Genomic DNA, 27,673 nt, shown 5'->3' on the forward strand with positions numbered 1-27,673 from the left:
GCTGCATTTTTTTCTTCATATAACTTCCTCATTGTGGAATTGGCACAGTAACCAAATTAATAATTATAATAATAATAATAATAATAATAATAATAATAATAATAATAATAATAATGCACAGCTATATGTACATTAACAGTCTGCAAAAGAGGTTTTGTAGGAATTGCTTACTTCCTGGTGAACTAACCCATTAAATTTGCAAAAGAGTTATGCTATTGTCATGTTTGCAATATGGGATAGAGTGGACATATTAAGACCGAGTACAGTTGAACAGTTAAAAGATGTGAGCCCACACTGCACTGTCCAATCAGTAGCCATGCTGTCCTATTGTAGAAAACTAGTCTGCATTTTGTGGTTCAAATTAAATTAAATGTGAATTTTTAAAAAGATCACCAGAGTTTTAAATGTAATTTGACTAATGTCCATGAAGACTGATTGGCTGATTGCGAACAATTAAAAATTTTGTGCCTCCACCCTTATTTCCGCCTATGCTTTTGAGGTGAATGTGGCTGTTTCCAAGACAAAATGTCAAATGCAGAAACTACAGTCTGTGTGCTGCTCATGCTATGTGACATATTTCAAGACAATTAGCTGTTCAGATATCTCACAAGAACGCAGCAGCTGCAAAACAGTGTCTAATAACAGTGAGCACACACGAACACACACTTGTAGAAGGAAATACCCTCTTTAAAAAAACTTAGCCCTACCCCACCACCCCCCCCCCCCCACCTTCCTTCCCCCTGTGCAGACACTACACACACATCACACACATACACATATATACCAATAAAATGAGAAAGCCAAAAAAAAAAAAAAAAAAACCTCACAGGACCACACAGTGTAAGTAGCTGTTCAGATATCTTACAAGCATGCAGCAGCTGCAAGACAGTGTCTAATAACAGTGTGCACGCACATCAACACACACTTGTGGAAGGAAATACTCTTCAAAAAAAAAAAAAAAAAAAAAAAAACATAGACCCACCCCCCCCAACGCCCCATCCTTCTTCTCCCCAGTGCAGACACTATACACACATCACACACATACACATGTATTCCATTAAATGAGAAAACCAAAACCAAAACAACAACAACAACAAAAAAAAAGACCCACGAGACCACAGTGTAATTTCCCCATGGCCCCATCACACTCACAGACACTGGTTTACATGACTCCCATTTATGCAAGTGAGTTAGAAAACTATGGCAGACAAAAGGAGATGGATAAAAGATATACAGTATATGACCCTATTCACATCTGATATTAGGATGCATTTTGTTTACAAGAGGTGCGTTTATGCTTGGTAGGTGTCTCATGTAACCACTTCTGATCGGATTGTGAAGAAAGGGTGAATGCCATGACTAACTATATCAATTACTACGATTTTATTGATGTATTTTTATTTTTATTATTATTTTTAAAGGGTGCACCATTTTCCCTAAATATTTTCCCTAAATATAAAATTTCTGTATTAACTGAATCATCCAAATTAGGGCTGGTATCAATTAAAATTTTTAATCTAATTAATTACATGATGTGGCAATTAATTAATCTAATTAATCGAAAATCAAATGAATAATAATAATAATAATAATAATAATAATAATAATAATAATAATAATAATAATAATAATAATACATTTCATTTATAATGCACTTTATATTTCAACAAAGTCCCAAAGTGCTACACTAAGCAAAAAAAATAAAAAAATCAAGCAAAAGCTCTACTAAAGAGGTGGGTTTTAAGGCCACATTTAAAATAATTCATAGACTGTGGTGTCCTCAGATGGTTTGGGAGAAAAACATAAAAATAAAATAAAAAAATAAATCAAGCAAAAGCTCTTCTGAAAAGGTGTATTTAAGGCCACATTTAAGAGAATCCACAGACTGTGGAGTCGGCAGATGGTCCGGGAGAACATTCCACAGACTGGGAGAGGCTGAGCAGAAAGCCCGATCTCCCATAATACAAAGCTTGGTCCTAGGTTTCAGGAGATATGCTGAAACGGAACAGAGGGTACGTGTAGAGCATTGTGGAGTGAGGAGTTGTGTTATCACCATGGATACACTGGTGGGTGAGGAGGGAAACCTTGTACTCAATCCTGAGTGAGACAGGGAGCCAATGGAGTGATTTAAGGATGAGAGTGATATGATCATATTTGCGCACCCTCATCAGGATCCTAGCAGCACAGTTCTGAATGTACTGCAGCTTCTGGAGGCTTTTGCCAGGGAAACCGATGAGGAGCACATTGCAATAATCCAACCTGGAGGAAACAAAGCCGTGGACAAGCTTTTCTGCATCTGCAAGAGTGAGCATGGGGCGAAGTTTGGCAATGTTCCTCAGGTGAAAGAAAGAGGTCTTACACAGATGTTTAATGTGGTCCTCAAAGGTCAGATGAGAGTTCATTTTAACACCCAGGTTGGTGATTGATGTTGAAAGTGAAATATCCTGGCCAGATAAGGTAATGTTATTTAAGACAGATGTTCGGACCTGGTTTGGAGTGCCAATTAGGATGGCTTCAGTCTTTTGCGGGGGAGCATGTAAAGATAAACAGGATGGGGCCAAGCACTGAGCCTTGAGGGACACCACAGATTTTACTCCCAAAAGATAATTTAAAGTCATTGTTGTGTAAAGCATCAAACAGACATTACAAAAAGTAGCTTTAGAAATAAATATTTTGTTTGATTCAACATAAAATGTATTACATATAGTCTTTTGGACCATGAGGGTGAGCAAATTATGACAAAATTTGCATTTTGGGTGGGTGAACTATACTTAAATTATTACTTCTATACTTAATAATAATACTTACATAAATTATTATTATTATTATTATGGAAAAATGAAATTATTTCTTTAATGAAATGATACTATGAATAATAAACTAAAACTGCCAGTAGGTGGTGGTAAATGTATTAATGATTATGTCATCAAGTAATTTATACATTAATTTAATTTGTTCAAATGGCTGATTCATTCAGGAGTGAAGTAAATGGTTCTCTTTATGAATGGAACATTCAATCATTAGGCTTGTTCAACTTAAAGTGGATCATCACCACCATACTTTTGATGTCATATACCAATCGATCTGGGTTGTGGCTAGAAGGGATACAGCTAAAACCAGAAGCTAACAATAAATAGAATTTTCTACCTATTATATTGTGTTTTATTTACATCTACACCTACCCCAACCTTAAACCTACCTCTTACAATAATGAAAAAATAGTAATTATTGTTGTACAGTGTGACAAAAATTACGGTGTATTGATGTGCGAATGCCAAGCAGCGCCGCATGTATCCCTTCTAGCCTTAAAGGGATACTCCACCCCAAAATAAAAATTTTGTCATTAATCACTTACCCCCATGTCATTCCAAACAGACTGCCAAGTAAAATACACTGTCAAGGTCAAGAAAAAAAGTATGAAAATCATCGTCAGAATACTCCATCTGCCATCAGTGATTCAACCATAACGTTATGAAGCGACAACAATACTTTTTGTACGTGAATAAAACAAAAATAACGACTTTATTCAACAATTTGTCTCCTCTGTGTCATGTCACTCCACATCAGCGTTGCGCCATTTTGGCGAATCTGAGCTGTACACAGGCAGCGTACGCTCTTCTACGTCAGCTCAGCTCAGACAGCTCAGATTTGCCAAAATGGCGCTACGCTGATGTGGAGTGATACAGAGGAGACATATTGTTGAATAAAGTCATTATTGTTGTTTTATTCACGTACAAAACGTATTGTCGTCGCTTCATAACATAATGGTTGAACCACTGATGGCAGATGGACTATTCTGACGATGCTTTTCATACTTTTCTGGACCTTGACAGTGTATTTTACTTGGCAGTCTATGGGACAGTCACAAGCCTCCCTGTTTTCATCAAAAAATATCTTAAATTGTGTTCTGAAGATGAACAAAGCATTTACAGGTTTGGAACGACATGGGAGTAAGTGATTAATGACAACATTTTCATTTTGGGGTGGAGTATCCCTTTAAGGCTGATTTATACTTCTGTGTCAGACATACGCCGTAGCCTCTATGCTGTAGGCTATGTGTCAGTTTTCATTTATACTTCTGCATAATAAGAAGGTGTAACATTAAAATATATTAAAGTGCACATAAACACAAACAAAATTCAAGTACATATGGAGGGAGGGGTTCTAGTAGACCAATCACAGCGCTTGAGATCCGCATAGAATTGACGTGCCGCTAAGCCCAATTTATACTTCTGCGTCAAACCTATGCCATAGGCTATGTGTAGTATGGCGTAGCCTGATGTGCACCTCTCCAAAAAACTAACAGTGTGTCAATTCTACGTGGACCACAAGCGCTGTGGTTGGTCTGCTAGAACCCCTTCCACCCTATGTACTTGAGTTTTGTGTGTTTATGTGCACTTTAATATATTTTTATGTTACACCTTCTTATTTAAAATAAAACAAAGCAAAGAACAAGTGTCTTATTTATTATACTACATAGCAATCCAACGCTCTCCATTAACTTTATATTGCGGAAAGCTGACTCCTTGTCATTTCTGACTTATAAAAAAAAAAAAACAATGCCTAAAAGCTGCTATGTGACAAGGTGTACAGTAAACAAGCTAAAAAAAAAAACAGAACTAAATTTTTTATAAGCTGTCGACCCCAAAAAACGACCGTTTAGGACACAAAAGTAGAGCACAATGTGTCATATTACTCTGAGAACTGCGCCCACCGGAGGGAAATGGAATCGACAGCAAGACCATTCATTATTTTTAACAATCTCAAAGGGTTATTTCACCACCTTATGTGAATCTGAGAGGAGGAGATATATTAAGAAACTAAATTTTATTGATCTATGTCAGTGCCCCTTTTCCAAACCTTCCTTTTGTTTGAGAAATGATTCAACTGAATGGCCCAACATGAAATACCCGACATCTACAACTATTTGTGTCCTAAACGCTCATTTTTTGGGGGGGTCGACAGCTTATAAAAACGTAGTTCTCGGATTTTTAGCTATACAGGGTTTTTTGTTTACTGTACAACTTGTCACATAGCAGCTTTTTTTTTGCATTGCTCTGTTTTTTTGTTATAAGTCAGAAATGACAAGGAGTGGGCCCGTGTGGGCGTGGCCTAAATGAGCTCTGTCTCTATAATGCTTCTCAGACGAGCCGCTTCTTCTTCGGCTTGTGCCGTGGTACTGCTGGTTACACAAGCAACATGCCCGTGGACACTGCAGACTAGCAGTCTGCATGTGTACTTCACATCGACGCAGACAATGACGCAGAAGTATAAATGAAAACAGATCCATGGCCTATGGTGTAGGTCAGACGCAGAAGTATAAATCAGTCTTTAACCATTGATTTGATGGTGATGATCTGCTTCAAGTCAAACAAGCCTAATAGTTCACCCAATTCATTCAAAATGGGGATTAAGAAATTAAATGCCGCTACGTGTTGCTTGGAGACGAACAGTCCTGCTTTCGCTGGCAAAATTGAGCAAAACAACATATAACACAATATTAACTTTTTATTTATTGAACTATTGTATAAGATCAGCATCACATTTGCACTTGTGTGATATTGCACTTACTGCTTGTGTGATACTTGAAACAAAACGGTGTGTGTATATATGTGTGTGTGTGTCTCACCAGTGTCCTGTAGGAGGAATAAAATATATGCAGCAGTGGACTCGTGAATCTGGAATCTTCTTCTTCCTATCAATGTTAATCTCTTCCTGTAAATACTGTTCATACTGTGCATTAATGAACTTCATGATGGGCTGCCAGCTAAACAGATAAACAGACAGGGAGACACCAGAAAACACATCAGATATAACAAGAACACAGGTAATCAAAGAAATCGTTTTTTGTATCAAGTTGACACTGACCAGTTCTCATTGTTAATCTGGTCTCCAAAACCTGGAGTGTCAATGACAGTTAGCTTCATTCTCACTCCTTTCTCCTCAATATCTGTATAAAAGATGATTTTGAAGTGGTGAATATACACAGTGGATAACTAAATTTATGAGACAGTCTGAAGTGTATAATTACGACATTGTAAAAAATATGACTTATCCCTCAATGGATAAGCAGGTGTTAGTTTCAGTTTTGGTTCTGTAGGCCTTTGTACCATGACTGATGGACTTGATCTCGATAGTCTTGGGAATTCGCTCTTCCTCTGTTGTCTTGACAGATCTGCGACTCACTTTAGATTTAAAAAGTGTGTTCATCAATGTGGATTTACCAAGACCACTCTGACCTGTACAAAGAAAGAAAGTTTTAAATTGACACTGGGGATGTCGATATAACAAGTTAATTTTTATTTGAAATAATACGCAAAATTACACAATTATCCCTAGAATGCATGAACTTTCAGGATTACTAGAAGATGACAGGTAGGTGAGTTTGATCAGGGTTGGAGCTATTCTGCAGAATAGTGGACCTCGCAGGCCAGAACTGAAAAACCCTGGCCTACTATACAATATTTGGACACAGGGCTGATGTCTGAGACAAATTCTTGATGTAGGGCAAAAAGTAATCAGCCTGCCAGGGCAATTTGAACACATCTTGCTGTTTTTTAGCATCTCACACCAAGACACCGCTATTAAACAGTTCAGCTATGAATTCTTCTCCAGACCTGCATTCGACTCTATTCAATTGCACTTGATCTAGCCGTTTAGCAGTGCATTTAAAATTAACAACCATAATTCACGTGTTCAAGTAAACAAGCAAACAGCCATATATTGAGTGAAGTAAACATGCCAAAGGGACTATGTCACTGTGTGTGTGTGTGTGTGTGTGTGTGTGTGTGTGTGTGTGTGTGTGTATGTGAGAGTCTGTGAGTAGCATCTTCAATCCCATATGCTGATTTGACCCAACACCTGCCCCCTGGTTTATTCAATGACGTGCAAACGCGCACAATTCTCTTATCATACTGTGGACTATGAAAGAGCCAGTGTTTCTAGAGGAGGGTCATGGGATCAGCTTGTTGGAACTCTCATTGACATCCATGATAAAGGAAGAACAATTGTTGCCATTGGAATCAGTTGAGTGGATCAGCCAGGCAGATGCTTTCACTGCAGCACTGCAGAAAGCATTAAAGGCGTATGATGTGATTTCATTTTTTCCTTTCTCATTGGAGTGTTACAAGCTCTTGGTGCATAAAGAAGATCTGTAAAGTTGCAAAGACTAAAGTCTCAAAACCAAAAAGATATTCTTTATAAAAGTTAAGACTTGTCCACGCCCTCCTAAAACGCCAAACACGCCCCCACATGTCTATGTCGCATATGTGGGAAGATTTGCATAACACCACCCAAATGTTCACGCAAAGAAAGAAAGCATAACCTTTATTCTCACTGAAGTATTGTTGTTGCCGCCATGTTGTGGTGATTCGGTGTGTTTTGTTGTGAAAGCAAAACTACTTTGGCCTTCCAAAAGAGGACAATATCCGCTTCGTCATGCTTAGAGCTGATCCGTGCTGGTCACTGAGGAAATACATCAACTTCACACTGTGGATCATTGGATCAGCTTTCACCATGGATGAAGTGGAGTCCAGCCCAGGGTCGTCACATGTGGTTGCCGCAAGCCAGCCGGCCTCTCCTTTGTCGAATCCGCCGGCTTCGCCGTTCTCAAGACCGATGGCCGTTTCTCACTCTAGCCCACAGTGTGTGACGCTGTGTGACACATTTAATGGAGGACCGTTTCCTGAACCTGCAGACTAGCCTAGACTAGCCTACAATGGGTCTGTGCTCAAAGGCTGTTCTATAAAGAGGGGCAGTTCCAACTTCGCAAGGACAGTATGGCGCTTCTGACTCACAGCCTGTATGTACATATTTATACTTAAAGAACTTGGCACAATACGCAACGCAACATGTTAAAACAAAGTATAAGTCATTATAATCAGTAATTATGTCCCCACTGGATGCAACAAATGCCTCGTTTGTAATGGGTTTTATTGGTTTTGTCTCATTGGTCCAGGAGATGCCATCACAGTTTGTTTAAGGGCGTAACATTTCCGTCACACGCCTGAGGTATTCAGCCTATCACAACGCACTGATAGCTGGCCAATCAGCCTACACCTCGCTTTTCAGAATGATGAGCTTTGTAAAAATCAACGCGTTTCAGAAAGGCAGGGCATAGAGGAACAACAATAATGTACATTATGTGTGTTTTTTGCACCTTAAACCACATAAACACATTGCATTACACCAAATACACAATGTTCTTTTAGCAATGTCATATGACCCCTTTAACCATGTCCGACTGAACATTCTACAGGGATTTTTTTTTTCTTTTCATTTTTTTCTTTTCATTTTTAACATATTGGTGTGCATGTAAGTAACTCATAAACCATCCACTATAAAGTCCCTGAAAGCAACCTCCAACCACTAGGTGTTTGCACAAGTTTGGCAAGGTTCAAGCTTAAAAGAGCTGGTATAAGGTAATTAGTGGATTATAGTTTTATAACAAACCTCAGAAAACACTCAAAATCACTCTTCAATTGCCAAAAGTTCAACCCATGAGCAAGCCTTAAATATTTTCATAAAGTTGCTACCTATCCATATATTCATTTATCAAAGCACTAGATTAAAACAAACATCAACATGTTCATTCAGAGTTACAAAAGTGTTTGTCTCCATTATTAAGTCATAAAAGCAAAAGACACCCAGCACGGTCAAGAAACAATCCTTCTAAGACCAAGATGTAATGGCAATTAGTGCTGTGTTCGATATATCGATATGACGATATCGAACACAGTTTAAAACTGAGTAGAAAAGTGCAAGGTTTCTAAAAAATAATGAATAAAGGATAATATATAGGCTACAACAAGGTTTAATCTGGCCTCAGAGGAACACAACCGGGGTTTCCTGATATAAAGAGATGTAATCTCCGAAAAAGAGCTTCACACTTGCGCATGTGTGCTCTCTCCACTATGGATAAACGCGCTTGTTTCAGAAAACATCAGTAAACTTGCAGTTCAACAATCTTAACTTCAATATTCTATTCTCAGAAAAGTGTAATTTATCAAGTGTTCATTTTTGAGGGGGAGGGGGGAGGCTGTCTATGTATGAATCAACACAGCTTTGCCGTGTTTCTCTATTAACAGTGAAGCTGTGGATTTGATTGCTTTAGAAACTATGATGTTACCAGCTTCTTGTTGAGAAAGATAATGTAGCTCTTCAGCGATTAAGCTGTTTTATTGATAAAATTGCGGGGCAGTGCTAAAAAGTTTGTCTGAGCGCTAAAAAGAATGTCTGTGCGCACGCAGTGTGATGACTTAACGTGTGTGCATGAGGTAGCCTACAGTGAAGACAGTGCATTAGTTTAGAACACATCTAATTTTTATTTTTTATTTTTTAAATGTAGGCAGTGTGTTGATTTGTGCAGTGATAACCTACCAGCAATGTTAAAATACTTTTAATATATTAGAATGAGTACATTACAATAAAAATGTATTAGAACGAGTACATTATTATTCATGGGCTTTAAAAAAAAAAGATGCAAACAATCAGAATATTGTACCTGGTGGGGAGTGCGCAATGTAAATATGAAACATATGCCATTACCTATATTGCACTGTGGTACAGTTATGGAGCCCCTTCATAATGCAGAGGTCAACTGCCTGCTCTGCCAATAGTTAGCAACAGCCCTATAGTATGCAGTGTTTCATAAACAGCTGTTTTACTAAATTCTTCAGAGGTGAAATTCAGTGCAGTACTGTATTGTGATACATATCGTGTTGTGGCCTCTGTATCGTGATACATATCGTATCGTGAATTTGCTGGTGACACACAGCCCTAATGGCAATGACTGAAAATCTTTATGCTCAATAAAAACAGTATGATATAAAGTATACACTTTAAAAGAGAGAGGTCTAAGAGCAATTGTACAGTATATTATTATATTTTATGGATATGAAATTTAGTTTTGTTCACCAATTACTGTTGATTACAGCAAGGCCTTTTAGCTAACAGCTTGCTGGGCCTAATTCAGCCTGTTAATAATTTCTATATTATTTCCTCTGACTGATTTAGCTGAAAATGCTTTACTGTCTAATAGAACATTTTTTATTTTTCTTGTGTGTAAAACTCAGCACGGAGTTTAAACACACTCAGGCATGGACCATATTGCATAATAATATTGCATAATTACAAGGTTATATCTGCTCTGAGTTTTTACATTCCATACACTTCGTACATAGAACCTTTTTGTTTTCTGAATAAAAAGTCCCAAAATGTTATGCAATATAATGTACACAATGTAAATAAGTTATCACGGAATGAGAATATGTGAATAACTCAGTTTTGACAAAAATGTCAAATAGATAATTCTAAGGTTTTAACTGAATATACACTACATTATTCATTTATATAGTATTTGTTTGTCCCTTATTAAATGTTTATTTGAACAATCTTGATCTAACTATTTAATCTAACTACGTTATTTCAAGGTTCCAGTGATACTAAATGTGTATTTTGTACATAAGAATGAAAAAGGCACATATCTGTAATTGCACACTGAAACCTCTACTTACCCACTACCATGATGTTAAACTCAAAGCCTTGTTTCATGGCTTTCCTCCTCATTTGCTCCAGGATGGCATCGATGCCCACATAGCCCAACTCACTGCTTGCCTTCTCATTCCGTGCCACAGGCGTCTTTCCTACATCTGCCATATTGCCGTAAAAACTTGTAATGATCTCTGGCCCTAATGAAATTGAGATACAAACAGAGAGATACAGCCAGTTAGCATTTTCAGTGTATATGGCAACAACTGATTTAAACATTTTTGCATGTGCAATTTTCAATTACATGATCAGTGTCATCGCTTTATTGGTCAACTAACCCAAACAGCAATTTTTCATTTTGTGTAAAAATCACATAATGCAATTTTTGCTGTCCTGCATTTGAATCTAATGGTATCTAAACTCAAAAAGTCTAAATACTGGTTGCATTGAAGTTATGCTAATTATTTACAAGTGAGACAATATTGTACTGGTATGTTTCTGTAGAGAGACCAGATGTCAGAACGTATGGAAATAAAGTAGGGCAGAAAACCCACAACACTTGTTAACCTCAGATTAACAAGACACAGGTAAACATATTAGCGACCACAAAATTTATTTTCAAAATTTTCAAAAAAATCACCATTATATCACCAATGTTTTACAAAAACTATTTTAACAAGATCTTAATTCTTTAAACCCCCGCAGCAAACTAAGTTCTCCTCAAATGATCAATTGCTTATTGTATTTACCAAAATATACTAAAAATGCCAAAGCATAAATCAAATGATAACCACAAGCTTACCCAAAAGAGGGTATTCAGTTTGAAAAGTTGCTGGATTTGATAGTAGCTTGATAAATGTGTGTGACAGAAAGCAAGTCACACACAATGCAATGTGAAAGTGGGAGGGGACAAGGTAACTGCTTTTCCTTTTTTAAACGACGAAATGTGGCTTCCTCTTTTCATAGAATGTCTAGACACTTGCGCAAAGTTCAAACAAAAAGATGCCCAAATAGTCCAGTTGTGTTTTCAAAAATAAATAAATAACATGTAAATTAATATAATAAATAATACACCATATCAAGTTAATAACATAAGGTGAATTGACTTAACAGCAAAAAAGCATAGGCATGTAAAAACATAATTTATCAGTTATGAAACACACTATTGCTTCATCAGTTGACTGAGGTGGAAGCTACGAAATCCTGATCTGTCACTTAACCAAAACAGTCTATGCTGTATGTTAAACACCTGTACATATCATTATTTATTAAGTACAAAGAGAATGGCTCAATAAAACACAAAACTGAGAGTGTAGTCAAATTTGGAACAATCTTTCTTCTATATGATTCAAATATTCTTTTTTTTATTTTACTCCTGTTTTTAGGTACCTTTTCATCTCTAAGAAGTCAAGTCAGAACTATCAGTCAGTCAAATACAAAACTGTTTTGCATGTGCTCCTCTGTAACTGATGCACATTATCACAGATTTAAGAAAACCGTTTCCTGTCAGTGAGTTACACACACTATTTGACAGACGTTTCTGAGAAAACAGAGTCTAAAAACACTTCAGCCCCTAACACTAGACAGTTACACAGACAACTACCAGCAGCCATGTTTTAGCTAAAGAATATAACCTATGCCATTCAATGCCATTTAAGTGAGAAGCGGAGAATTAGCAAACTAAACATGCTGTGAGCTCATGAGTTTCAGTTTTCGTGTCTTACTCATTATTTAAATTAGAAACACCATAATGTGACTGACTACTTTGTTGTCTCTCACACTATATATTGTGATCTCATTTTTCACTTGTCACCTAAATATTCAACCTTTAAAACCTCTTACTGTAAATGTACGATTTCATATTTGGAATAGATTGGGCCACCAGAAAAAAAGCATCTTACTTCTTTTATATGTTCTGATTTAGTCTCATTTGCACATTACCACGTGCACTCACACTTAAACAGCTCACAAGAAAGCTGTGAAGTTTGAATAACAGGACCCATTTTACTTATCACATATCAAAGCATATTAGAGGCCATAAAACATATTGGCATAACAAAAGGCAAAAGAAGAATCAGGCAAACCACACCCCTCAGGCTCCGGCGTCACCTCAGACTCCAGCTCCAAACACTCAATGATTAATGCAGCCTTTTAGTTTATGTGGAGTTTTTGCAAAAACTCCTTAAAGCCAATTAAAATAAAATGATGGGTCTAGGTAAACCTAACCCATCAACACTGAAGCCTAGAATTTCCATCTGCCTCAGAGAAGCCTCATGGTTTACTGTGACCAACTGTATATGTTAAACAGTCAATCACATGTGAAATCCGAAATCCACACTTCAACCTTGAGTGAACCACAGGTTTTTAATGCCGAAGTGGATTGTTATCCCTGTAAGTTTAGCCAATTTGGAGTCAGAAAGGCTGAGGTTACTCACCAAATCTTGAGTTACAATATTAAGTGTAAAGACATTGTGTTTACTGCGCACATACATGCATACAGAAAAGAGAAGGAAAATCTACCATGTAAACAGAATGTTCAGAGTACGCCAAATAGTCATTATCTAAGCCAGGACAAGACTTGATTTTTGCTGGCCTGGTGGGTGGAGCAGATCACAATGTGTGGGCATGTTAATTGCCTAATGGTGGGTGGGGCATGTTAATTCCCTAATGGTTAGAGAGTCGGACTTGTAACTCTTCCACCCTCAATAACACAAATGAGGTGTCAGACCCTTGAGCAAGACACCGAACCCCCAACTGCCCACTGCTCCGGGTGTGTGTGCACAGTGTGTGTTCACTACTGTGTGTGTACACTTGGATGGGTGAAATGCAGAGCACAAATTCCAAGTATGGGTCACCATACTTGGCCACTCGTCACTTCACTTAATTATGGTTTAATACACAGACACCAACAAGCATTTGTGCCATTGATTACATGACTACCCCGCTGCCCCTTCTGCCAACACCTGTTGTGGGCCATCTGTTATGAAACAAAATGAGGCATGAGAAGGAAAGGAAACACAAACCCTATTCTTTTAAATATATATTTTTTTATATATTTTATATTTTGATTATGCTTTAGCCTACACCCTATTTAAAATGCATAGTGCTAAATTTCACATCATAGTCCAAAACAATGGATTCTCAAGCTGTCTAGGCACGTTTTAGCATTGGGGAACCCAAAATCTCTAAATGACTGTTATCAACATAAACATAATGCCAAAATTTGATTAATGTCAACAATCCTAAAATTCTGATAAGTGTTACTGCTGTAAAAGCCTCATCAGTCCTGATTTACCCTAAGAGCCCTTTCAGCATCTAAAAATATACCATATAAGACATTATGATTTACAATTTAAAATCCAATTCAAACAAACAGACTCCACAAAAGATCAATGAATGCACTAAAACAATGAAAGAGGCTTCTTAAAATGGAACATAATTTTGTAGATGAAAAACTTTCTTTTCCCAGCTTAATATGCAGAGAAACTGTATAAACATTTCGAAAGTAAGTTGCTATCAACCAAGTCAACGAAATTACACAATGCACCTTTAACAAAGGAGGATAAGAATAAGATAAGAATATATTGGAAATTGATTTACCAAACAACAAAAAACATAAATCATTAAGTCTTATGGATCTGAATAAACACACGTTTTTGGGATTATATGTGGCACAACAAAAGCGAGATATGCAAAATAAGCTTTGTTTCATATAGGCCACGAAATGTGGGTCAGACAAAATCAGACCCGGTCTATGCCACACGCAACATAAGAGCTCTATGCATGATCAGCCCACGCTGTGGATTTGAATACACAAGACCAGTTTTAAATTTTAAAGCCTCCCTACAGCAAACAATAAAAATCAATTCTGAAAATATGTGGCTTCAGTAGCAGTTATCCTGTCTCTCATGCAAAGTTTGTGGCCTATATTTTTCACTAGCCATGTTCTAACAAACAGGAAATAGGGGTTACCGCTGATGTGTGTCCCTGCACACACATGCTGGCAAATGTACGTGCACATTCAGCTATTTTAAATGTCTCATTTATGTTACTATCATTTCTTGTCTTAGAGTTTATAGGCTACCATTGTCTTATATTTTTATTTTAAAACATAACATTACATATTTCACTCATTATAACGTTAAATTACTACGTTATATGTATTCAAATTAATTATACACTTTTTAATAATAATAATAATGAGTGCAAGGAAAGTCAGACAGAACTAAAGCTGAATTATTTTTTATGAAGTTCGCAAATATATCTCAGTCCATTCTGAATAACATGCCTATACAGTTGACCATGCTTATCATTTTGTATTTTGCAGTTTGGTCAAGGACTACGATGTGTATATCATCAGGTACATCTAGAAGTATGAACTGGTTTGTCCTCTCTGAAAATTACAACATTTAGAACCACAGAATCCCCAACCATAGGCCAGTGATCCACATGTCTTATTTTTCCAATGAGTTCTCCAAGACATCAAGAACTCAATCCCCCTGTATGCAAAATTTGACTTGGTGATTTCCTGTTTTCACTTTAAGATCTCAAGAGGTTGTATGTCCCCACTCATGAACCTGATCCAACCCCGTAGAGAAACCATATATCCACAGGAAAGCAAGGCAAACACTGAAAGAAGGCCATCTAACAATTCATTCATTACAGGCAACATACAAGTTAATTCTATCTTCATTCTGAGTTGAACAGTTGGGAATTTGCCCATGTTTAGTGGTCTGTGGTATATTGGGCCCTGTAACTGGACTTTGGTCTGGCAACAGATATTCAAAGTCAGGAGTAGGCCAAATGAAAAACATTTGTACAACTAACAATTAGTGTCAACAGCCAATGAAGCCTAGTAAACTTGACATTTGCCCTAAATGTGTAGCTAAACGTGTCTCGGTTAAACTAGGCTAGGAATGTAAATGCTGCTAAGGCAGTTCTTACAGAAAAGTGTATAAATTTATAAGAATGACAAAATGAAGAAGATGATACAGCCTAACTTGTGAATTAATTGAAAACTAAAGACTGTAAGACATATCAGAAAACTCAGGACAGAGGGACCAAATTTTAACATGGTTCAGTGATATTATATGGCTACAAAAATAACTATTCATAATAAGTGCAGAGAAAGTCAGGCAGAGCTAATTTTAAATGATCTGTTACACTAAAACATACGCTCCCATAGATGTGGTCCATTGAAAAAAAAAATTCTCATAGCCAAATATGATCTTTTCGAGCTGATTGAAAATCCTCAATTTGTAACACTTAGTCCACTCTAAATGAGTGTATTAAATCATATAGTACTGTTACCACTGTATGTATAGACAGTTTTAGAATGGTCTCAGATCATCTACAGCAGTAGCCTGTGTTTTAGTCAGTCAGAAAGCTCAAGATGCCACTTATATGGATCAGGAAGAACTTGAAAGTGGAAGCGGTCATAATATTTTATCTCTCTTTGACTGAAGCAGATATATGAAGCCTTAAGTTACATGGATCATTTCTAGAAATTTTCACGTAAAAAAAAAAAAAAAAAAACCGCTGGAAGTCACAGATGTTTCTCACATGCTTCATGTGTTCACCAGATGCATAAAACACAAGAACGAAACATTGACTTTGAGTCTCATTAGAACAGAAAATCATACAGAACATAACTCGTGAATCATAATCTGTCATCATAATTTATGTAACAAATGTAGGTGTGTTTCTCATGAATTGGAGATTTCTGAGGATATTTGGATTGAAGCCCTCCAAGTCGTGTTCTATACACTCAACTATCAGTTAAATCAGGGGTCCCCAACCCTGTTCCTGGAGATCTACCTACCTGCAGATTTCGGTTCTATCCCTGCACACCTGTCTGCAATTATCAAGTGGGCACCCCTGAGTTAAGTTAATGAAGTAAAACACAGATTTCATTACTCTCAAACCTAACTGCATTCTATGTGCAAAATCAATGTGCAAAATTTAAGTTTAATGAGAGATCCCTGTGCAAGCTAAATTCGGCTTTGGTCCCTAAAGGTCTCCTGGTCTAAGGTGATTTTAATTTTTATTCTAGGAATACAATATTAACCTACCCAATGATTTTATGAGGCTGGTCACTATACTTCACCATGCTGGATCTATTCAGTATTCCAATATGAAAAAATCAATGCCATCAAAAGCTGCCAATGCCCGACCATGTCAAACTCCAGATAAAATACTCCACAGACCAAACCAAAAGGTTTATATTCAGAATATTTACAGGTTAGCTCTCAATTCCCATCAAAAGCTAGATGCAACTGTAAATACAGCCCATGTACACTGATCTGTAGATGTGGTGAGGTGAACTCTGGTGCTCAGCATGAAGAATGCTACTGATGGACTCATCTTTCATTCTGCTCACCCCTTGAGAATCCAACCTTTGCCATTACATGCCACAAGCAGATCTGGTGATGAAGGGTGTTAAAATACTACAAAGAACTTCTAGGGGGGTCCTGTATGAGTGATGTACACAAACAAAATTGCAGAGAACCAAAAGAGAAGAAACAATGTAAAACCATTTGTGATGAGCACAGATTGCTAAATGTCATTTTTAATCTGATCACTCACAAGGAAATAATCATATTTACAGCCTATATAATGTTTAATCAAAAGCACTGTGGAGGATGGACATCTGACTTTTTTAAAACTGTATTATTCATTTTAAAAAGTTGTTGGTAGACATTGGAACTGACATAAATCCTCTATTATTTTGTCAATATTTGTCCCAAAATAATAACAACAATATTCATTTTTAAGTAAATCACAAAATAGCCAATTATTGGTTGATAATTCAGCCTGACCAACCCAATCTCGTGGCAGTTCTTACATATTTGACAAGGTGGTTAATTCATACAAAATTACTTGTACAAATTCAGACGATTTGTGAAAAATCTTATATATTTTATATTTTATGGCAAATTCATAGGAATTTAAGAAGGACCGTCACCACACCTAACCCCACCCCTAAACTTAGCGGTCACAGAAATGGTACAAAATTGTATGAGTGAGGTTGTACGAATTAGCCACCTCATATACGTACGAATTGGCCGTGAGATAGCGTTGGTCTGACCAATACATGTCTTTCTATTACTATTGTGAAGAACAAAATAAGAAGCTGAACATTAATGTTGATGTCCAAAACAGTAATAAAACTGATGGCCAATAGACATCAGTGTGATATGGTATGGTACACTCCATATCACCAATGTTCAACAACTTGTTTTCTTAAATTTTGTCATTGTCAGGTCATTGTGTCACTCTATATCTGTCTGTCTGTCTATATCTGTCTCTCAAACTACACCGGTCAAATAAATAAATAAATAAATAAATAAGAAAATAAATAAAAATTAAGAAAATAAATAAATAAATTATATATATATATATATATATATATATATATATATATATATATATATATATATATATATATATATATATATATATATATATATATATATATATATATATATATATATAGTCAACATTTGAAGTGGATCAAAACCTTTCACAATATATATATACACTTTATATAGGTATATATATAGGTATATATAATGGATTAGGTTTGAAACAAATGAATTAGGAGGAACAAAGTTATAGTGTATATTCAGGGGTTTTTATTATTTTTTATATATATATATATATATATATATATATATATCTATATATATATATATATATATATATATATATATATATATATATATATATATATATATATATATATATGTTATGCAACCTTTCAGAAGATGTGTGAAATTTGAATTGTCCACTTCATTTCAAACAGCCCTGAAAATTGTTACATTGAGGTTATCCCATGTAATGTACCTAATAAAATAATTACAGTGTCTAAAAAAGTTGATGGCCAACTAGCTAAGTAATCTTTTTTTAATTTGGAGTATGACAAGAATTACAATTAGCATCATGTACATGGTGTTAAACTAAATGGGTTCGTGCTTCAAAAAAGAAAGAAAACAGCTGCGTTGGAATAATTTATTAAAGGGAAAAAAAAGATTTTCAGATGTTCTACAGATCAGTGCCCCTATTTATCAAGCATCTGAGAATTACTCTCAAGAATGCTGCTAAGAATTGACTTGAGTATAAAAAAATTCTTGGCTCAAAGCTGCACTTAAAAATTTGTTACCAAGCATCTAATTGGAAATTTAAGCTAAGTGTAGAACTAAATTTTAAGTGTCAGTCTTAGAGTTGATTCATGACACTTTGCTGTGCCACAAATGGGATTTTGGATGACGAAATACGCATGGACCAATCACTGAATAGATTTACTTATTTAAGAATATTCTCAGATAAATTCCCACTGAATGGTTAAATTCTTAATAGCAGTTTACATTCAACACGCATTTGACAACTAAGAACTTTCGAGAGAATACATTATGGTAAGGAAACGAATCAAAATCACAACCTTCATTTTAGGGTTGTGCCGGTAGGCGAAAGTATTGTGTATCGACGATAGCCAGAGATATTGCCTGTTGCGGATTTCTTTGATGAAAGCAAGACGATTATTATTATCCGTCAAAAATATAGGCCCCTATCTTTATTGATGCAGCACGGAGAACCAATTCAGAAACTTGCCGCAGTGCAGCTCCTGTGGCTGTGTCGGAGCCGTAACGCATCGCAGACGTGTGCAGTGTTAATAAATTAAATTAAATTTATGCATTTAGCAGACGCTTTTATCCAAAGTGACTTACAGTGTATTCAGGCTATCAATTTTTACCTATCATGTGTTCCCGGGGAACTGACTTGCGCTACCTGTGCGCTTGTTAACGCAATGCTCTACCACTTGAGCTACAGGAACGCCTGATAATAAGGGGTAAGAGATTAATTCAGGATACAGTGTAGGTAGCTTCACTGATTATAACAGGAGTGTTTTTAAAGAGCATATAATAAATCGCGATAGACTGAAGTCATTTATGATGTTCTTTGGTAATGTAAATATTCTTTGCTATTTTTCTGTTTGAATAACTGAGGAAATGTAACAGTTTGATTAAATACTCGTCGTCAAATAATTCAAGAGCATTCTTCCTCTCCTGAAAGATTCACGCACGTCTCTGTCTCCTCAGCACCATCACAAGCCTCTACTGGCAACTCCTAACCACTTGAGAGACCTCTCAAGCTGTCTTAAATAACTGGGAGAGTAAGAGATTCTTAGCTTTAAGAAATTTGATAACTTGCTTTTATACTTAAATTGAATGAATTCTCAGCACTTAAACTAAAATGGCACTTTGAGAAGCTTGATAAATACGGGCCCTGGTAGGATTTGCCGTGAAATAATTGGGTCAGTGTATGAGGAAGTGGTGTTTTATCTGAAAAAGGAACTCTGCTAAGCAGGTATCATATAATCTTGTTGATGTAACTGGAGATGACAGAAGTATTTGTAATTTATTTATAACCAGCTGAAAGATGTTTTTTGAGTTTGGAGTTCGGTGTTTAGCAATTGCTAACTGCTGTTACTGGAGGAAAAAACAAACAAACAAAACAACAACAACAACAACAACAACAACAACTGGACGTAATCTGACACTAACATACAAAATGTAATCAGAAGTTAAAAAGAGGAAGAGAGCAGATCTGTGCTGTGCTGAATAAACACAGGTCAATTAACTTCCATGTTAATGACAACAATCAAACAACAGGAACTGTATTGTCATGCAAAACAAACATATGAGAATGGACACAGGAAGCCATTCAAACAACGCTGATTGGATATAAACCCAGAGAGAACATCTGAAGCTATGGCAAGTTTGAATATGTGGGATTCTGGGTCCAATGTAAACTAATTAGAAAAAAATATTATCAAAATGTCTGATTGTATAAACTATAAAAGCAGTGATGACACATACCCCACACAAAGAAAAGAGAGGGCCAGAAGGAGGAGAGAAAGGGAGGGGGTGGAAGAAAGTTAAAGGAGGGGTTCACCGAGCTTATCATCTGTTTCAATGCATGGACAAACAAGAGAAAGTGAGGTCTTAAAACACAGTACAAAACTCCATGAAGGCTAGCCAAAATCTCCCCTTCTCTTCCTCTCTCACTTGCTTCCTTTCCTCACTGGCAAGAACAGAGTGAGGACACCTGGGAAACTAGTGCATGCAGCAACACACACACACACACACACACACACACACACGTCACCCTCTCTGTAGCTCTGTAAAAGCACTACAGCCTCTCTGAATGAGACTCTGGAAAGAGATGTAAAACTCACGCAAAGAAATCCTGTTTGAACTGAAGTAAACATGGAGAGCAGATAGTGACTCACCCTTCCTGTAGTAGCTCTTGCTGTCTTTATCTCTCTTTCTGTCTCTCTTTCTCTGTGCCTGAGTCAGCCTGCAACACCCGCTGGACTCATAGCCACGCCCACTCCAGGGTCATGTGACTACAGAACAGCCAAGCAGCACTCATCACTCATTCAAACAGGCTATAGTAGAATCTGTCATGGTGTGTGGTTCAGATTTTGACTATTTGTGGGGACCAAATGTCTCCATAGAAATAGAATACTTTGTGAGAGAAAGAAAATGGTTAATAAACATATCTGAGATAAATAATGAGAGATTTTATGAGGATTAAATATGAGTAGGGTAAATAGAAAATATCATTAACTCAGTATAAAAACAATGGAAGTCAAAGGAAAAAGTTCCCATCATGATATAAAAAAGTCACTTTTTAAGAGTAAGAGTAAGATTACTTAAACCCTAATTTGTATTATTAGTGGTATATTATTATTGTGCACCAATTTTGTTTATAATTCTGAAAAATAACTTATTTTTATAAAATTTAAAACATAAAATTGATTTATAAAATGTCATATTTTATTGAAAACATATTTATATTAAAAACACTATTTATATTTTAGCTTAAAGTTTAGTACTGATGGAAATGTGTTCCCTTTATTTATTCATTCATTCATTAATTTGTTCATTTAGATTGCCTAACTGAGTAACTTGTTTGGCATCACTTATTCATTGTACCTGCTAAATCGCTTTTCTCTTAAAAAATATGTTTTGTGGCAGAATGTTACACTGTTGAAGATCAGTGAAAAAAAATGCCTTTGAAATACTGTGTAACACCACATTACAATTCCGTTCAATTTCTTGTGCTTCTAATGCAAAAGTTAATTTCCACTACACTTTGTTTAACAATATAAATTTATGTACATTTAAAATAATCAGGCAAGGTCAATACAAGAGGAAATAATTAAATATATATTTGCTATGACTGTAACAGATGTGTATGAATGTGTGCATAAGTATGTTTATATGCATATGTATACAAATGCATATGCATATAAACATACTTATGCAAAACATGCAAAATGCAGGAAGTCATTAAGCAGCACAAAACATTGCTATATCTTTTAAATGTGAAGGGATAGATTACATTTATTCAACTCAATGGAAACAGTAATTATGCAACACACTGATGCAGTTTAATTGTGTCTAAGAATAACCACATCCAGCCACCTGTTCTGTAGCAAAGACTGATCACAGACATGATAAAACTGCAATCTACACCGAACATAATGAGATGACAGTCATGTGTGCAAAGTTTTGTTCGGCTTTTGAGATGACAGCAACTTCAAATCTATTTTTAAGAAAGGAATCAGACTCTGAGAATAACGAGAGAGGCCAGGCCATGATTTTAGGGTACAGGAAGTAGTCTGTCAAGGATAGCTACATTATGTTACATACTGTAGGAACTCCTATATAGGCTCATTGGAACCATAGACCAGAGAAAGACATAGAGAGAGGGTGGGCGAGAGACTCCAGTCTACTTCCTGTAGACATTTGGGTTTTCTCTGCTTATCTTAATTACTCATATACATGAGAGATTAGTCTTTAGAGGTTTGACAACATAACTTCCTACCCATGATAACTACTATAAACATCCAAATATTACTGGCTGGTTGTTCTTCACACATAGTCTACCTCTTCCTGAGATTCTAGGCTGGAATTATTTGTTATTCTAGAGTGAATGTTTGTGTTGTTTTCCTCACAGGAAGTTATCCAAAAGCAAATCGAGGCGTATCACTGCCCAGTGGCAAAATGAAGAAAAACCAGTCAGGGAGACAAAGGGACAGAGCGATAGTGAGTGTAGAGGAGGAAGTCTCTGCCGTGTGAGATTAGATATGATAGTGAGAGGCACGCTTTATAATCGCAGCATATGGAATTGATTTCACAGCTTTCTTAGTACTGAGGCAGTGAGGACGACTCATTCTTAAGGCCTGCAGAGATTTAAGACTGCAGACCTGTCTTATCTGGAAGAGATTTGGGTTTAATACCTTCCTGTCCCCATTGTGTTCTTCTGTCCTAGTCAACTGAAGTACATTTAGTTTGAAGATAATTTGAAGTTCCCAATGCAGGTTCGGGAGGAGCCTAATCATCCAATCCTGTCAATCATCGCTATGATCATATATATAAGCAGCAGTAATTGCTCTGTTCCAGCAACAGTTTTTCTGGCATCCCTCCACCTCCCCTTCTCCTCCGGTAATTCCTTTGTGTTCCTCCTCACTGTACCATCATGGGTAGCGGGACTCTTACTCACAGCCCAAACACATCCCCTCTCACAACATCCAATACATACAGAAAGAAAATCTCATCTACAATAATCAATCAAACATGAATGGGTATGGAATGATTTTTGTGTCTTTATTATTCAATCAAACATTCTGTGTTTGAAAGTAAAACTAATTATTTTGAAATTAAAAAATAAAAGATTGCAAAAAAAGTCCTCTTAAGGCTCAAAAATAAAGAAATTCATAACAAAATTATTTGCAGCGCATATAAATCTTTGAAAATCTTTATTTTTCTTTATGCACTCCAATATTTTTTATAGCGAAACCACAAATGTTGCTCTTTTCTGCCGTCTTTTTTTTATCTACCCACAAAACTTTTTTTGCGAGTTGAAAGGTTTTGCTTGTGAGTTAAGCTGTCTCTTAGTGGGCGGTCTCTACCCACCAGGATGAAAGGCCTTTTCCTATTGGTCACTCTCGATTGAAGTCACAGGTTGACCACGCCCACTCAGTTTACCCGGAATCCGCTGCACTGCCGCCGCAGTCTGACAGAAGAGCGAGCGAGGGTGCATCATGACGAGCAACAGGTCGTGTACTGGGTAAGATAACTAACTTAACATCTTAAACTCAGTGACAAGTCAACTTAATTATTATCTCCTCTCATGCTCTCCCATCTAAATACGTAAGATTTGATTAGCCAACAGTATAGCTAGCTGCCAGAGCCCCCAATAGTAAAGCGTCAGGCCAATATTTTCAGAGATTATAGATTATCATAGCTTCAGTGAAGTAACGTAAATAACGCATATCAAATAACTAGCTCATTTGGCGGGTTATAATTCATCAATTATGACCGTGTGCACACTCAAGTCTATTCGCGGCACCCCACAACTGTAGTCTGCCATTCAGTTTTCTAAAATACAACGATTTGGGACTGATGTCTGTACATTCTGACTTCACCCTAGTCTACAGAGCTGTGTATTGTGCATTTTAATAACAGGTTTGTTTTGTTGTACTATCTTTAAGACCTGTGCAATGACAATTGCCAAACTTATTACTTCAATAGCAAGGACTGATATTCAGGACTTGTCAGCCAGTTCCACTGTAGCCTTGCAAAGACTTTGCTTTGAAGACCTTTTAATGAACTAACTTCCACATTTCAATATGCCCCTGACTTCTAAGGGGTGTTTATATTTGTGACTACTCCAAAAAGCCTAGATTTCTATCAGTAGAACATCACATTTTTCTTTTCTGTTTGCAGGAAGATTTGGTGTTGATGGAGGAGGCAACATCTTCAAGGCAAAACCTTAGACCTGATGCAACATCATCCAGTGTCAAAATCACCCTTTAGGAGGTACACAAGCAAAAGCTAAATTGAACATCACCAATTATCAATTCCTATTTTACAAAATTTGTCCTGCATACATTTTTATCTTTAATGTTTAGGCACTTGAAGACCAGTGCCCAATATGCACAGGAACATTTCCAGTGTCAGAAGTAGACCTGCCATGCCAGCTTTTGTGGAGACAGGTAATGGTAATAGTGACTCACATTGAAGCTTAAAAACACCTAAAAGGTGCTCTGATTTGGATCATACCTCACGGTAACCTACCTATGTTCATTACATTCGTTCAAAACAGTACATTGCAAAGGTCATAAAAAAATCAAAATGTATATATACATTTATACACACACACATTTGTTTGGAACCATTACGTTTTTTTTAATGTTTTTTGACAATGTTTTCTGCTTATCAAAGCTGCATCAATTTGATCAAATATACAGTAAAACAGTATTATTGTGAAATATTGTTACCATAACTGTTTTCTATTTGAATACATGTTAAAAATGTAACTTATTCCTGTGATCAAAGCTGAATTTTCAGCATCATTACTCCAGTCTTCAATGTCACATGATCATTCAGAAAGCATTCTATCCCCCCCCCCCCCCAAAAAAAAGTCTTATCTACCCCAAACATTTGAACAGTATATATTAGTTCAGATAAATGATGCTCGTTTGAACTTTCTATTCATCAAAGAATCCTGAAAAAAATTGTACACAACTGTTTTCAACATCAGTAATAATGTTTGTTGATCAAAAAAAAAAAAAAAAAAAAAAAAAAAGCATATTGTTATATTGTGACACTTAAGACTGGAGTAATGATGCTGAAAATTTAGCTTTATTGTTTTTATATACATGTATATGATTTTATTTATGTATTTTTTTACAGTGAGGAGGATGTGATTCGTCATGCAGCAGCACAGATAAACACCACAAAGACATCTGAAGTCTGTCACAAGATAACACGTCTGAAGTTGTGGAAACATAAAAAACCAGGAATTCCAGTCAATCCCCTGAAAATCACCTTCCTTGGAGAGCCTGTAAAAATAAATAAATAAAATTACATGTATATAAAGCTAAAAACAATAAAGCAAAATGTACAGCTCCATTACTCCAGTCCTAAGTGTCCCTTTTAGATGTTTTGTAATTTTTTGTTTTTGTTTTTTTTGAAAGGTGTTTTTAAGCTTTTAAGTTTTTAAGTTGTGGGGTGCCGCGAATAGACTTGAGTGTGCATACGGTCATAATTGATGAACCATAACCCGCCAAATGAGCTAGTTATTTGATGTGCGTTACTTACCTTACTTCACTGAAGCTATGATAATCTATAATCTCTGAAAATATTGGCCTGACGCTTTACTATTGGGGGCTCTGGCAGCTAGCTATACTGTTGGCTAATCAAATCTTACGTATTTAGATGGGAGAGCATGAGAGGAGATAATAATTAAGTTGACTTGTCACTGAGTTTAAGATGTTAAGTTAGTTATCTTACCCAGTACACGACCTGTTGCTCGTGATGATGCACCCTCGCTCGCTCTTCTGTCAGACTGCGGCGGCAGTGCAGCGGATTCCGGGGAAACTGAGTGGGCGTGGTCAACCTGTGACTTCAATCGAGAGTGACCAATAGGAAAAGGCCTTTCATCCTGGTGGGTAGAGACTGCCCACTGAGAGACAGCTTAACTCGCAAGCAAAACTTTTCAACTCTCAAAAAAAAGTTTTAGACCCGCAAAAAAAAATACGGCAGAAAAGAGCAACATTTGTGGTTTCGCTATAAAAAATATTGGAGTGCATAAAGAAAAATAAAGATTTTCAAAGATTTATATGCGCTGCAAATAATTTTGTTATGAATTTCTTCATTTTTGAGCCTTAAGAGGACTTTTTTTTTTGCAATCTTTTATTTTTTAATTACAAAATAATTAGCTTTACTTTCAAACACAGAATGTTTGATTGAATAATAAAGACACAAAAATCATTCCATAAATGGGCAGGTGAACTCGTGAAATGTGGTTATAGTAAAACTGTCACCTTAAAAATGTCTTAAAGAGTCTCAATGCTCAAAAGCATTTAAAATTGGTTTTATTGGTTTTTATAAACTAATTTACTCTGTATCCAAATATGCAAAGCTTGTGCTTTGGGGAAGTCGTGGCCTAGTGGTTAAAGAGTCTAGAGAGTTAGAGAGTTGTGGGTTCGAGTCTCGGGCTAGCAATACCACGACTGAGGTGCCCTTGAGCAAGGCACCCAACCCCCAACTGCTCCCCGGGCACCGCAGCATAAATGGCTGCCCATTGCTCCGGGTGTGTGTTCACAGTGTGTGTGTGTTCACTGCTGTGTGTGTGTGCACTTTGGATGGGTTAAATGCAGAGCACAAATTCTGAGTATGGGTCACCATACTTGGCTGTATGTCATGTCACTTTCACTTTCTTTACTTTACTCAGTATTTCCAGAAATATATTTAAAATTATCCAGTAGCTCTTTTCCTGAGCACTCTCTTTTACTCTTGAAACAACCAAGTTATGAGTTGCGACAGCTGCAAGATCTGAGTTTACTATAAATGCTGTGTCTGAAAGCTGAAAAATACTAGGAAGGTAACAAAGCACATCTGAATCCTATGACCTACAATCAGATGATCGTGTCACATCCTGTCTACTGAGACACCTTCATCTATTTTTTTTTAATCATGTGTGTTTGATTCTGTGAACATTGAGCTAAAATGTAAAATGGCATCTAAAAGTTGGTTACCTTTTTGTGTAAATGCATTTTTGAACAACTTTTTCAACTTTTGAATTTGCATCATTCCAAGCAAGAACTTAGAAAAGAAAATTTGCATCAGCAAGAAATTTGTTTTAATATTAAATTACAAATTATATTACCATTAATTAAATATTCCTTGGTTATCATCAAAGCTCTCTCTATTTTGTTGGAGTTTATTATACTGGGTCAGGAGCCTGTCCAAAATCATTTTCTTGAGGTACATTCATTCACAAACGCTGCCTGTAAATTTACTGCAACAAGGCAACTTGCTGCTTTTGGACACAGTCTCAAGTTCCTTCCTTTACAACTGGCCGCTTACAAAATGACCCTTTTGAAGGCCCCGTCAGAAGAAAAAGACATAAAAAGAGAAAATCAACCATGGGAGAGTTTGTTCATTTATTGAAAGCCTGTTTCTCTGAGGGATAGTAAAAGGCAGACATTGTATTGTAAACATGGTTGTTAATGCATTTTTTGCATCACTCTCTACAATGTCAAACATGTAAGAGTAACTGATGTCACTGGTCTTTGGCTTGTCTATGTTATCAAACAGCTAATAAT

General features: G+C 36.4%; 2 protein-coding genes and 1 long non-coding RNA gene across 9 annotated transcripts in view; 1 reads left to right on the top strand and 2 right to left on the bottom strand.

Annotated features, from left to right (window-relative positions):
• Positions 1 to 27,673, bottom strand: part of usp43a (ubiquitin specific peptidase 43a) — a 379,370-nt gene that overhangs the window by 96,748 nt on the left and 254,949 nt on the right. The gene's annotated exons all lie outside the window — the stretch shown is intronic.
• LOC109102937 (septin-9-like) overlaps positions 1 to 27,673 on the bottom strand; it is a 101,608-nt gene that overhangs the window by 8,449 nt on the left and 65,486 nt on the right. For 2 of the 5 annotated variants that reach the window (XM_042758154.1, XM_042758155.1), the window contains exons 4-7: positions 10,515 to 10,688; positions 6,111 to 6,239; positions 5,869 to 5,950; positions 5,630 to 5,767 (exon numbers count right to left, since the gene is read on the bottom strand). In XM_042758154.1, coding sequence (XP_042614088.1) covers positions 5,630 to 5,767; positions 5,869 to 5,950; positions 6,111 to 6,239; positions 10,515 to 10,688 — 523 coding nt within the window. Of the gene's footprint in view, positions 1 to 5,629; positions 5,768 to 5,868; positions 5,951 to 6,110; positions 6,240 to 10,514; positions 10,689 to 11,290; positions 11,387 to 20,725; positions 20,925 to 27,673 lie in introns of those variants that run through there. The other 3 variants (XM_019116271.2, XM_042758157.1, XM_019116277.2) reach the window with 3 other exon arrangements.
• On the top strand, positions 23,487 to 25,330 carry LOC109066433. Of its 2 annotated transcripts, none has more exons than XR_006160242.1 (4): positions 23,487 to 23,628; positions 24,288 to 24,380; positions 24,473 to 24,562; positions 25,257 to 25,330. It is a non-coding gene; the product is annotated as an uncharacterized LOC109066433 (long non-coding RNA). The 2 variants fall into 2 exon arrangements; XR_006160241.1 differs by having other exon boundaries at positions 23,488 to 23,628; positions 24,473 to 24,556.

The sequence above is a fragment of the Cyprinus carpio genome, chromosome A6 (assembly GCF_018340385.1).
Source record: "Cyprinus carpio isolate SPL01 chromosome A6, ASM1834038v1, whole genome shotgun sequence".
In the NCBI taxonomy this organism is placed as follows: Eukaryota; Metazoa; Chordata; class Actinopteri; order Cypriniformes; family Cyprinidae; genus Cyprinus; species Cyprinus carpio.